The 13,751-nt window shown below is 40.2% G+C and overlaps 2 protein-coding genes across 2 annotated transcripts; both read right to left on the minus strand.

Annotated features, from left to right (window-relative positions):
• Window positions 1-5,892: 5,892 nt before the first annotated feature.
• LOC112202811 (putative receptor-like protein kinase At3g47110) lies at window positions 5,893-6,635 on the minus strand. Its single transcript, XM_024343827.2, has 2 exons — window positions 6,491-6,635; window positions 5,893-6,372 (listed from the first exon to the last, which is right to left on the minus strand). The coding sequence occupies exons 1-2, from the start codon at window positions 6,591-6,593 to the stop codon at window positions 5,993-5,995; spliced, it is 483 nt and encodes a 160-aa protein (XP_024199595.1). The 5' UTR covers window positions 6,594-6,635; the 3' UTR covers window positions 5,893-5,992.
• On the minus strand, window positions 6,623-11,153 carry LOC112203032 (receptor kinase-like protein Xa21). Its single transcript, XM_024344062.1, has 8 exons — window positions 10,955-11,153; window positions 10,781-10,852; window positions 10,495-10,635; window positions 10,275-10,370; window positions 10,116-10,187; window positions 9,944-10,015; window positions 6,921-7,630; window positions 6,623-6,715 (listed from the first exon to the last, which is right to left on the minus strand). The coding sequence occupies exons 1-8, from the start codon at window positions 11,151-11,153 to the stop codon at window positions 6,623-6,625; spliced, it is 1,455 nt and encodes a 484-aa protein (XP_024199830.1).
• Between the last annotated feature and the right edge of the window lie 2,598 nt (window positions 11,154-13,751).

Below are 13,751 nucleotides of genomic sequence, written 5' to 3' on the forward strand. Positions count from 1 at the left end.
CGGACTAAGAGCGTCCGTAAGCATCGATTTAATGAACTAAGAGCGTTCGTAAGCTACGGACTAAGAGCGTTCGTGAGCATAGATTTTGACCATTTAAACATCATTGTTTCGGTCTAATCCAAATATTCTTGGAAATCGATTTCTTGGTAGCATTAAGGCTCAGAAATCTTATATTAGTTTTCGTGGAAGCACTGACTCCGAAACTAATACGTTCTTGCTTTCCTTTCAGGATGTAAGACTTGAACGAGCTCGATTTTACTCCATTGGATTCAACGGGCACGGGATATTTATTTGCCTACAATCCAAGAGCCCTGTTCTAAAGGAACCGCTCAAGACTCACAAACTGAGGTAGAAAATTCCAGGGCATTTACCCTGATGAAGCGCCACATGAAGATGGCCCTCCAGTTTGAGTACATGAATGAGGATAACGCTAACAACCTTTGGGTTGCGCCTAGTGAACATTTTAGTAACATTCACAACTTTCCGAACATATAAGCACGATGGAATAATATCTGCTTCACTATAGCTTTGAAAGAGTTATGAAATATTGTTCGGAGGCTCTCTGCATCATATTATTTATGCATGCTTGTGGAAAAACACAAAATAACAAATTGATTGAGAAAACCCTAACATGACCATAGGAGTCATGACGTTGAGGGTATAGGGTTGGACACCATGGCGCCATTTTTGGCCATGATTGCACTATTCCAACGCCATTGGTTCTAGGGACCATATGTATTGTGTCAATACACCTCAATCAAGAGAGCATCCTCTTCATGATATTTTATGGAGTACCTGATCAATGGTAATACATCGAGCTATAACAGACTTTAAATCTGGCGATGAAGATAGAATGCCGCAGATTTTTATTTAGAATAGTCTTTTAATTTCCAAGAATTATGTAATGGCAATTATACCTTAATCAATAAAATGACTTATTGGATTATCTCTTTTCTTCTAGGCGTACTCAGTTAAGTATGATGTCTAGGAAAGTAATTGAGATTAGTGGTACTTAAGAGAGCTTTGCTCCACCGACATCTCTCTCTACTTCCCTGGTCATATTTAATTGGAATTACCGAACGAATTGAGTGACTACAATTTGTCTAATGTTTGATTTTTCTTTGGATTAGATTATGGTCACGAAACTTTGATGTAATCATTGGCTATTATTAATAAAGTATCGATTTATTTTATCTCATGTCATGGACATATTTTTTGAACTTGCCAATGGTTTTCATGCGGACACGCATTGTGAGAATGGACAAGAGTTCCTTTGCATCACCTCTAATGACTACGGACGTAAAAGAGTCTTAGAGAAACTTATGTGTCGATCTAGTGGGTTGTATGCAACCACTATTCGCATAATTGAATCCAATCATGTTATGAGAGATGATTTATGGGATTCTGACACATATAGGCTTTGGCATGACCGTCTGGGACACCTAGGTCGTGATATGATGATCCGTATATTAAAGACTTCACACGGACATCCATTCTTCAGAACGAAGAGAAGTAAAAACCAAAAATTGGTTCGAGGAGATGCACCTGCGCCTCACGGCGCCAAGACTGTGCAAGACCGGCCACTTAGGGCCGGCGCCGTCTACCCCCTACGGCAACAACATGGCATTGACGCCATGGATCATTGTTTGACTCCTCCTTCTACTTCTAAAGTCAATTGTGACTTTATGGCTAAACCAAAATCCTCATTGGTTGTCTCAAAAGCCCATCATTCGTTCTGGAAAGCCTGCTCTTTAGCAAAATTAGGATCGAGACCATCCTATGCAAAGGACACTAAAGAAAATATACCATTCTTGCAAAGAATCCACGGTGATATTTGTGGACCTATTCAACCACCATGCGGACCATTTAGATATTTTATGGTGTTGGTTGATGCATCGACACGCTGGTCACATGTCATGCTATTGTCCACAAGGAACGCTGCATTTGCTAAACTCCTAGCACAAATACTTAAGTTAAGGGCTCACCACCCTGATCATCCTATTAAGTCTATAAGGTTAGACAATGCTGGGGAGTTTACATCAAAGACTTTTGATGATTATTGCATGTCCATTGGGATAGAAGTTGAACATCCAGTTCCTCATGTTCACACCCAAAATGGTCTCGCAGAAGCCGCCATTAAACGACTACAAATGGTCGCTAGGGCATTGGTAATGCGCACCAATCTCCCTATTTCTGCTTGGGGCTATGCAATATTGCATGCAGCTGTGCTTCTTCGTCTGAGGCCCACTGCCACTCAACCCTTTTCTGCGTCCCATATGGTGACTGGGTATGAGCCTAATGTCTCACACTTACGCATATTTGAGTGTGCAGTTTATGTGCCTATTGCGCCGCCACAGCGCACCAAAATGGGTCCTCAACGACGATTAGGCATTTATGTTGGATATGATTCTCCAACCATTGTCCGCTATTTAGAACCCTTGACAGGCGATCTCTTTACCGCAAGATTTGCGGATTGTCACTTCGATGAGACAGTCTTCCCGTCGTTAGGGGGAGATAAGAACATAAATGTTCAACAGGAACGACAGGAATTGTCGTGGTCTGTCCCCACTCTGTCTCATCTTGATCCCGGAACTGCACAGTCCGAAATTGAAGTGCGGAGAATTCTCGATCTTCAGAACGTAGCAGAATCGATGCCTGATGCGTTTTCTGATATCGCTAAAGTGACGAGATCACACATACCTGCTGCAAATGTGCCTGCAAGGATTGATGTCCCTAAAATTAGAGGACATGACGCCACCTCAAGGGCACTTGAGCATGGCGCCAACGTCCACAGTGGTAGTGACGTTGTGGCTAGGCCCACGGCTCTTGCCAGGAAGCACGGGAGGCCAATAGGTTCGATGGATTCTAGCCCAAGAAAGAAAGCGAGTTTGGCACAAAATAATCCATTAATCATCGATGTAAATAATCCATCTCATGAGAATATTCCGGATTATGGTTATGTCCAAGAGACATCATTGGGGGACGCTCCAATGTCAAAACCAACTCCAGAGAATAGAGAGATCTCCATAAATTACACTAGTGTACATGAGATGATGGATAGAAATTCTATGGCGATTGATGATGCATTTGCATATCATATTGCAAAAGGAATCATAGAATATGATGATATCGAACCTCGCTCTGTCGAATAATGTCAACGAAGAGCGGATTGGCCTAAATGGAAAGATGCGATCCAGGCTGAATTGGATTCACTAGCAAAGAGACAGGTATTTGGGCCTATAACGCAGACACCCCCAGATGTAAAACCTGTTGGCCATAAATGGGTCTTTGTTAGAAAGCGTAATGAGAAAAATGAGGTGGTTAGATATAAAGCCCGCCTCGTGGCGCAAGGTTTCTCACAACGCCCTGGAATCGACTACGAGGAGACATATTCTCCCGTAATGGACGTTATAACGTTCCGCTACCTTGTCAGTTTGGTAGTTTCCAAAAAACTTGACATGCAGCTTATGGATGTGGTTACAGCATATCTCTATGGGGATCTAGATTCAGAGATATATATGAAGGTTCCAGATGGACTTCAATTACCCAAATCAAGTGGCTCTAAACCACGGAGCGCGTTTTCAATAAGATTAAAACGCTCACTATATGGATTAAAACAATCCGGACGGATGTGGTATAACCGTCTAAGTGACTACTTGATTGGGAAGGGATATATTAATAATGAAATATGCCCATGCGTGTTCATTAAAAGAACAAGTTCCGGATTTGCAATCGTAGCAGTTTATGTTGATGACATGAACCTAATTGGAACTCTAGATGAGTTAAAGGAAACTGCTCAATATTTGAAATCCGAATTTGAGATGAAAGATCTTGGGAAAACACGGTTTTGTCTCGGTTTAGAACTCGAGCACCGTAGTGATGGCATTTTGATACATCAGTCTGCATATACTCAGAAAATCTTAAGGCGCTTTAATGAAGATAAAGCAAAGCCTGTGAGTACTCCCATGATCGGTCGTAGTCTTGAGCTAGGAAAAGATCCGTTTCGTCCAAAGGATGAGGACGAAGAGCTATTAGAGGCAGAAGTGCCCTATTTAAGTGCAATAGGCGCATTATTATACTTAGCTCAATGCACAAGACCAGACATCTCATTCGCAGTGAACTTGTTAGCTAGATATAGCTCTGCGCCTACACGTCGCCATTGGATTGGTGTAAAGACAATCTTTCGATACCTAAGAGGTACGATTGATATGGGCCTATTTTATCCCTACAGAGAGAAGGGGAATGACGGAAGAATGGGATCGGACCCCATTAGGCATGGAGCCACCGTCCACCATGACAAGGTGGCCGGCCATGTTGCCGCCAACGCCGTCATCACCACCAGGGGTGGCCGGCCTCACCCTATCCCCCTTCATCAAACGACAATGATGTCTTGATGGGTTTTGCTGATGCAGGGTACCTCTCTGACCCTCACAAAGGTCGCTCCCAAACGGGTTATGTCTTTACCATGGGAAGCACTGCGATATCTTGGAGGTCTACGAAACAGACCCTTGTTGCTACTTCCTCAAATCATGCAGAGATTATTGCTCTACATGAAGCCGTACGTGAATGTATATGGCTAAGGTCTATAATTAGACATATCCGAGGAAGTTGTGGTTTGAAGTCTACCACAGATGAACCTACATGCATTTATGAGGATAATGCAGCTTATATTGAACAAATGAAGTTAGGTTTCATCAAGGGCGACAACACCAAGCATATATCGCCTAAGTTCTTCTATAATCAGCAACAACAATCACTTCTAAAGATTGAAGTGAATCAAATCCGATCAGAGGATAATGTAGCGGACTTATTCACTAAGTCGCTACCTAAATCCACATTCGAGAAACATGTGAAGAGCATCGAATTGAGAAAGTTATCCGAAGTCCCACGATTGTAGCAATCAGGGGGAGATATCAACATCAGGGGGAGTTATGATGTCTACATGTTTGATCTCGAAGAGTGAAGGACGTGTTGTGCTCTTTTTGTCCTTCGACCAGGGTTATTTTTATCCCACAGGGTTTTTGTTACCTGGCAAGGTTTTTAACGAGGCAACGGATGAAGCGTCACCACCAAGTTTGAGCGGCACAAGGGGGAGTGTTGAAGGAATATCGATTTAGTGTGCCTTATCAAACTAGGAGTAGCAATAGGAGAGAAGGTTCTAGATTTCCCAATCCTACACGGATTGGTATTCCTTGTAACATTAGAACTAGTACTTTGTAATCCCTATATATAGGGCTCCTATTCTCAATAATATGACACACAATTCTCTCATCAATCTCTCTCAATACACATATCCTTAAACAGTTCTTTCCCAAATCCTCAGACCCCATAATTTTCTACTATCCATCTCTTTCCCTGTCTCTTATCCCATTTGCTATGTCAATCGAGCTACTTTCCTATTGGGAATGTAGTCACTTACTATATATAAGTTTTATGTGTGGGTTCCATTGCATTGCGGATTGTCTTACTAATAATTCGTTTCAGATCCAAATCACAAAAGAGCTTATAACGATATGATGAATCAGAACACTTTGCTTGATATAAGTAACAATTACTTGATGGTAAAAATCCTACTTGGAAAAATATTCAGCGGCCTAGACTTGAATGCATTTAGAATGTAAATGTCAGATTACTTGGCTTGATAATAATTAATGAGAGATTATTAGTTTGAGTCCATTCCTACATGCAAGAACCAAATTATGGGATTGAAAAATGCACCAAAACTGGTGCCTCGTGAGAAATAAGAAAAATCAATATGACTGTGAAATAGGGGATTGATCAAAATGACTGAAAATGTAGATATTACTGAGAGCGCAGTTTTTGTGATTGAAGCTGAAAACTAGAATGGTATAGCATATATGTTATATCTGCCTTGGCATGTATTACAGTTACAGCAAAATAAATACAAAGTGAAAATATATAGCTATATTTTATTGAAGACTGAATCAAAGGCCAAGATCATAAGCAGAAATGAAACCCATACAATGAGCTGCTAAACAAGAGGATGGTTCAACACCACAACTCCTTCCGGAGCAGCATCCTTGAAAAACTTGTTTTTGATTTTGTTTAGAGTGGCTAGAGCCTCATGCATATTTATCCTCCCATCTTGTGATTCGATGGAACAAGCTAGAGCTAATCTCATAATGGATGATAAACACTCCCTATTGTTCTCAAATTCACGATCCCCTTCTTCAATCCCAAGTAAGTTGGCATCCACGACATCAAGTAATGGTGAATTTGCAACCCATTGCTTCAAACTGATGTCCCCAAACATCTCATCTGTTGGCTTCTTTTTTGTGAATGTTTCCATCAGTACAATACCAAAACTGTAAACATTCCTTCTTCTAGTAACTATTCCTTCCATTCCATACTCTGCAACATACAAATGTGTAATTATTTTTTTCAAATATAATAAAAATTAAACGTTAATGTTCTCATAATGAAGGACAATACATGTAAAGTTGAATATAAACTAGCATTAGTTCTTTACCTGGGGCCATATATCCAATTGTGGCTTGTGTGATGGTTCGGGTCATCGAATCTCTTCCACACAAGAGTTTTGCAATGCCAAAGTCAGCTACATGTGCACTCATATCCTTATCCAGAAGGATATTGCTGGGCTTCAAATCACAATGAACAATAGGTGTTCCATAGCCATGATTCCATGATGAAGGTATTCCAATGCCGATGCAACATCTATCATAATACTCAACCTCTGCAGGATGTTCAAAGAAAAGTTCACAGAATACAACCACTTCTCAAGGCTCCCATTAGGCATGTAGTTCAGTACCACGGCTTTGAAATCAGTTTGACTGCAGTAACTGATGATTTTGATAAGATTTCGATGACGAATGTTGCCTAGCATTTCACACTCAATGTAGAAACTCTTAAACGCCCCCTTCTAGCTATAAATTGAAAACCTTTATAGCCACATCTATCCCATCAGAAAATGTTACTTTATATACTGAGCCAAAACCACCACTGCCAAGTAAGTTGCTTTCATTAAATGTATTTGTTGCTCGAACCAGTTCGAGGTGCGAAACTCTTCTCTGTAGAAGTTGAGGGAACAATGTAATCTCTTTTGCAGCTTCCACATTCTTTCTTCGGCATAGTATCACTATCCAAATGAAGGTAGCTATGAACAATGCTGACAAGATCCCTGATATACTGGACTTCAAATGTGCTTCAAATGTACTATTATTGCATGATGGGACAAGGAATCGAGATGCACCACAGAGTTCCCCGCTCGAAACAAATGATTGAGCAGAGAGGTTTTGGAAAGGTCCACCCGTTGGAATTTCTCCTTGGAGTTTGTTGAAAGACAAATTTAAAATTTTGAGATATTTGAGTGATTCTAGTGACTTTGGAATCAATCCAGACAGATTATTTCTGGATAAATCCAAATTTTCCAAGCTGAGCGACTTACCAAGTGAATTAGGAATAAGGCCTTCAAAATTATTATTCTCCAAGGAGAGCATGACCAAGCTTTGTAGATTCCCAATGCTGCTCGGTATGCTACCGGATAAGTGGTTGTTTGATAAATCTATCTCTATGATAGCTTTCAGCTTACCAACATCTTCTGAGAGAGATCCACTTAGATTATTGGATGACAAGTATACATACAGGAGATCTGAAAGTCCCCACAAGTTAGTTGGTATTGTTGAATTCAATAAATTGGACCCTAAAGCTAGAGTTCTTAGTGCGGTGGCTAGATGACCCAAGCAAGAAGGTATAGAGCCAGAGAGCTGGTTACCATACAACCCTAACACAACAAGGTTTTTTAGTCGACAAAGTTCATCAGGGATGTGTCCTTGAAAGTTGTTACCGCCCAAAGACAAACCTTGGAGATTTTTCAGAGTTCTTATTGAGGTTGGAATTAATCCACTTAATTTGTTGTTAAACATGGATAAGCTCTAAAACCTAGAGAGAGAGAGAGAAAAACCCTAAGGTCGGCGACGTGGCCGAATTAGACCGCAAGATTGCTTCTCGTCCGGTGGCGACCTGGGCCTCTAGGCTGGCCTTTGGCCTCACCGACGCCATGCGGTCTGCTGCCTGACGGGGATGAATGGCTAGCTTTCAGGGCGCTTCTTTGAGGGGTATTTCTTGGGGCTTTGCAGGTTGGTCTTGGCTTCAGGTTTGGTGTGACATCTCTATGATGCGGTGGCTATGACGGATCGGGACTCGCTTTGCTGCTTCCTGGATCCACTACTTTCGGGGAATGTTCTCTTTCTGCAGCGGCGTGGATCATAAGTGCTGGACTGGGGCGATATGTGGTGTTGCTTGGTGTGGCGGCACTGCTCCAAAGGTGATTGGGTCGTGGCGGTTGAATCGTGGAGGCGGATCATGGAGGTGCAGGAGTGGCATGGTCGGCGGAGCAAAGCTAGAACTGGTGACGCTGGTCAGCGTGTTTGGTGAGATGGCTGGGCTTGGACCCAGTCGGGCCTGTTGGGCTTTGGGTGGGCTTCTCTTTGGATTTGCCTTGCACTGATTATGGTGGGCTAGGTTTTTCTACCCAGGCCCATCTCTATGTTAATTTTGTCTAAGTACTTTATTTTCTACTATTATTTTCCTTGCTTGGGAACCCTAGGTTTGTATTACTCCCTAATTTTGTTAGGGAACTACGCACTTTCGTGCCTCTAGCAAATCCTCTTGAGTAGTTACGACGGAGGATTCTCGAGACAAGGGCTTGGGAAGTTTTTGGTTCCCGGGTCTCCTTGCCTAGTACTTGATTTTGTGTCTTTACTACTTGCTTCTTAGTTCTCTCTAGTTGTACACCAATTGAGGTCTCTAGGCAACTAGGTTTACTTTTCAAAAGAGAGGTTTTGTAGTGAGGATTTGATCTCTTGTATGTAGGCTCACAATAAGTGGGCGCATGTGTTAGCAGTGATGGTCACCTGTCCTTTGCCTGGTAGCTTATACCATGTATGATTTTGGTGTAAGACAGTATTCGATGTACGTGCCTTCTAGCCATGGATAAATGAATGAAATTATCTCCTTTTCTTAAAAAAAAAAACATGGATAAGACTATCAAGCCGCTCAAGTTGCCTATATCGTCAGGAATATTGTCTCTCATGTTGCAGCTGTATAGATAAACATTCTGAAGTGATGAAGAGAAATTTCTAATAGAAATAGGGAGGTTGGCATTTAATGGGTTTTTACTGAAGTCCAAGTGCTTCAAATTTTTTAGATTTGCCAAGCAAGAGAGAACATTTACTTCCGTAGTAGGAGTATCAAGAGTTAAATTATTCTCATCTAAGGAAAGCCGCTCAAGGTTTGTTAAGGCACACAGCGTGCTAGGAATAAAGCCTGAAAGAAAGTTTTCTTCCAATGATAGGGTCGTGAGCTGAGAAGCATTGGACATCGATTTGGGGATTACTCCCCTGAGTTTATTTTGTCCTAGGAGGAAATGTTGTAGGTTTGGAAGCCCAAGACCTGTGTTTGTTGGGAGGTTGCCTGAGAGCTGATTACTAGTTAGACCAATGGTCACTAATGTGGACTTGTTGAAGATTGTGGTTGGGATGTGACCATTCAGATTATTAAAACTGAGGTACAATAGTACTAAATTTGGAAGACGACCAATCTCATCTGGTATAGTACTTGCCCCAATAATATAATGAGTCAGTTACAAAAATCGACACTTTATTTTCAAATTAATTAGATGACATATATACAACTAATCTCATATAGGAATGATAAAACTAAATGTTGAATTTTTTTGTTTTGTTTCGTATAAAGTAGTTAAGAAATAAAACGTGATGAATGGTACATGTACCTGTCAAATTGTTATCCATAATAATGGGAAATTGATAAAACAATAAGTATATATTAAAACACTACACGATATATATGCATATGACCAGATAGTTTTTTCGCCAACATCATGTTCACAAGGGAAATTAATTGAATGAAAAATAAAATTGTACACCTAGTTAGGGGGGCCTACCTGTGAAATTATTATCAAAAAGATACATCTCTTTCAACGTTGTTAAATTTCCAATTTCTCTCGGTATACTACCTGTTCATACATAAATTAACAAATAACTGGGACCAATGTTAAAGTGTAATGGTCATAATGATCGACCTGATTATAAATTCAAATAAGAGCCAGTTTGTACCTGATAGTCGGTTAGATCTCAAAGAAATTACTTGTAGTGCAGATAAGCTGAAGATGGTCGCTGGTATGGAACCTGAAAAGTTATTACCGTATAAATACAACTCTTGAAGTTTGGATAAGGCCCCCACCACTTATAAATCATGATGAATGGTACAAGTACCTGTCAAATTGTTTCCAGCAAGATAAACATGTTGTAATTGGGTTGCGTTCCCAATATCTTTGGGTATGCTTCCAACTGAACTTGTTACTCTCCAATCTTAAATCAACAAGTTGTTTGCATTGCCAATATATAGATGGAAGTGGACCTTTAAGCTGGTTATCACCGAAATTCAAAATTTGAATATGAGGAAGATTCTGGCACATATTGTCTGGAAGTCTACCCTTCAAGTTGTTTCCAAATAGAGTCAAAGTAAACAAAGAAGACATGTTGAAGACAACCATAGGAGCATTTCCTTCTAGGACATTGTCTTGCACATACAACTTCTCCAGTTGATCTAAAGCGCCGATCTCATTTGGAATTTCTGAAATAAAAAAAAAATCTCAAGTGAATATCAAAACGCTCCATGATATATGCATATGACTAGATAGTTTTTTCATCAACATGGTCTTCACGAGAGAAATTGATTGAAAGAAAAATCAAATTGTATACCTAATAAGACAGCATACCTATGAAATTATTATCATCAAGGTAGATCTCCTTCAATGTTGTTAAGTTTCCAATTTCTCTCGGTATACTACCTGTTAATATATAAATTAACAAATATCTGAGACTAATGTTAAAGTGTAATGGTCATAATGATATCAACATGTTTAAAACTCCAAATGAGAGCCAGTCTGTACCTGATAGTTGGTTACGCCTGAAATCAATTCGTCGCAGTGTAGATAAGTTGAAAATGGCCGTTGGTATGGAACCTGAAAAGTGATTACCTCTCAAAGTGAAGTTTTGAAGTTTGGATAAAGACCCGAACCACGACAGAATGGCTCCCATAAATGAGTTGTTTCCAAAGTTGATGAATTTCAACCGGCACAGACGAGTCATTTCCTTAGGTAAATGGCCTTGAAAACTGTTATTTCTCAAGTCAACATTGACAAGAAACGATAGGTTACCTAGCTGTGGAGAATAGTGCCTTCGAGACCAAAGTAGGAGAGGTTCAAGGCTGTGACTCGATGATGGTGTTTACCACAAGCAACACCAACCCAGTTGCAAACAGGAGTGGTGATTGACCAGTTGGTCAAGATCAAGTTATGAGGATCACTGGTGATACGGGCTTTGAGAGCAAGAAGAGCATATTTGTCTGTGGTGATGTTAGTTTGTGGTGCTGCAGTTAAGCAGCTAACCGCCATACAACAAGAGTAGACGAGGAAGAACCAAGTGCTCTTCATTGTGTACGTAGGTGAATATGGTTGCGGGATTTGGATGTGCAAAATGTTTGGAGGATATATATAGTACGTTGAGACTGGAAACCGAAGAAGAGGTCGAGGTCGAAGACTTGCGAGAGACACCGGTGAGACTTGGTTAATGACTTCCATTAATTTCTTGCAGCACCTGGCGGGAGTCCACCACTAAGAAAAGGTTAGGCTGGGTGCGTTTGTGAGTGATTAATGGATTTGGAAAAATAGATTTGGAAATCAACTATTGTATTCTTTGCGCCGTCACTATTCACACCAAAAGGAGACCTGAGCATTTTTTTGGTTCAAGAAGCGTGAATTACACATATTTGATGAGATGAAGATGTCAGACAAAAAAAAAAACGATTAGATGCAAACCCAAAGAAGCGTGAATTACACATATATCTATGACTGTAGAAAACGTTTTTCTACAAAGAAGAAGAATACATCATGTCAAGGGAAAAACACGAACCCTTACCCCATACAAAGAAAAACCAACATTGAAGGGACTCCCTCCAAGAAGAAAGAAAAGCAAATAGACTCATGAAACCTAAAATTTGGCAAACCTAAACAGTCTCTTGTACAAAAAGAACATGCAAATAGTGGAACTAAGTCCCACCAAATCATTTCTAATAGACCCTTTCTAATAAAGAAGTGTCAAAATTAGCTAACTTAATTACCTTCTCGGTTATAATTAATTAACTAATTATCATATGTTATTTTATATGCATTGATAAGTTAGAAGATAAAGTATTTCGATCATTAAAATTTTTGTGATCCAATGAAGGTGAATTCATTCATACGGAAGAAAACGTTAAAAAAGTAGGATGAATAAGATATAAACAAAAGCATTAACAGACTTACTCCACTAACCACCATAAAATCTCCCATTGGTTGTCATCATGATCCTGGGAAGTGCTTAATTAAGGGAGCAAAACACGTGTCATCCTCCTCTCTTTGCAATTGACCAAAATGGTGCAGCACGTGTTTTGCTCCCTTAATTAACCGGCCACAAATCTCAGACCATGTGCCACATACCCACACGGACCATTTCTTTTCTTCTTCAATCTCATCCATCCGTTCCGGATGCATCTCTATCTTCAAGACCAGCCACATCCTTTAATTGATGAATTGAATCATCCCTTTTGACAATTCCGCCGCACACCAAAATCCCATCAGACTCTCTCTCTTACCAACCCCATTTCAGCCGCACTCCCCATTTATTCCTTCTTCTCTCTAACACCGAAACCACCCACCTCCAATCTTCTCATCTTTTCTTCTCTTCACTAAGATTCACATCTCCTCGCCAAGATCAACCTCACCAAAATTCCTCATTCTCATCTTTTTTTCACCTTACCAAGATCCACCTCATCAAAATTCACCTGACCAAGATCCATCTCACTAAAATTCCATCTTCTCATCAATTTCACAAGATTCAAAGAGGAAACTTAAACATTAAGAGCTTCATCACTATCAAGTTTGGGTAAAAGTGAAGAGCCATAAATCAAGGCTAACCATAATTGCTATATAGCAATTTGTGGCTTGTTCTTGTTACTCCTATCTCTCTTCACTTTGTTCCTCTTTAAATTATGTATTTTGATGTTTGTTTAATGATGGGTAATGAGTAGATTTGTTGTTTGGGGCTAGGGTTGTGTGCCCTAGTCCAAATCTTGTGTAAAAGATGCTTATTTTAATGTAATGATGCAATTTTCATATGATGGATGCTTATATCTATTTTTGTTGGGTTAAAATGCATGTCTAGGAGCCTAGTCAACTGTATGGTGTGTATTTTGAGCATGTATAGGATGGAGTTAGAGGCTTGACCCCCTCTAATTCCTAAGCTAGAAACCTTCAATTTCGTATTCGATGGGTTATAAGCATGGTGATTTACGCCCGTTGCGTGAATGCACTGGCGGATCACTTAGTAGTTTAATTCCTCGATCTTTAGGCCTCTTGATATGAATTAGAGACCCTTGAACTGACTCTAATTCATGCCAAGTGAGTTCCTACGACCCTTGAACCGGAGTAGGAATACCATGAAAGGAAATTTCGGTCTTTGAGCCTTGAACCGCTTTGGATACGACTACCGCCAAAGTAGGAAATTTGCATCTACATTAGATTAGCTTCCGACACATGAGATTTGGGTGAATGAATCTCCCTAGCACTCGACATTCTCATTATATTGTGCACACTTTTCTAGTTTAATTTCCTTGCATTTTTATTAATCGCTTTGCATTGTATTACTTTT

Source organism: Rosa chinensis, chromosome 5 (assembly GCF_002994745.2).
Source record: "Rosa chinensis cultivar Old Blush chromosome 5, RchiOBHm-V2, whole genome shotgun sequence".
Taxonomy (NCBI): domain Eukaryota; kingdom Viridiplantae; phylum Streptophyta; class Magnoliopsida; order Rosales; family Rosaceae; genus Rosa; species Rosa chinensis.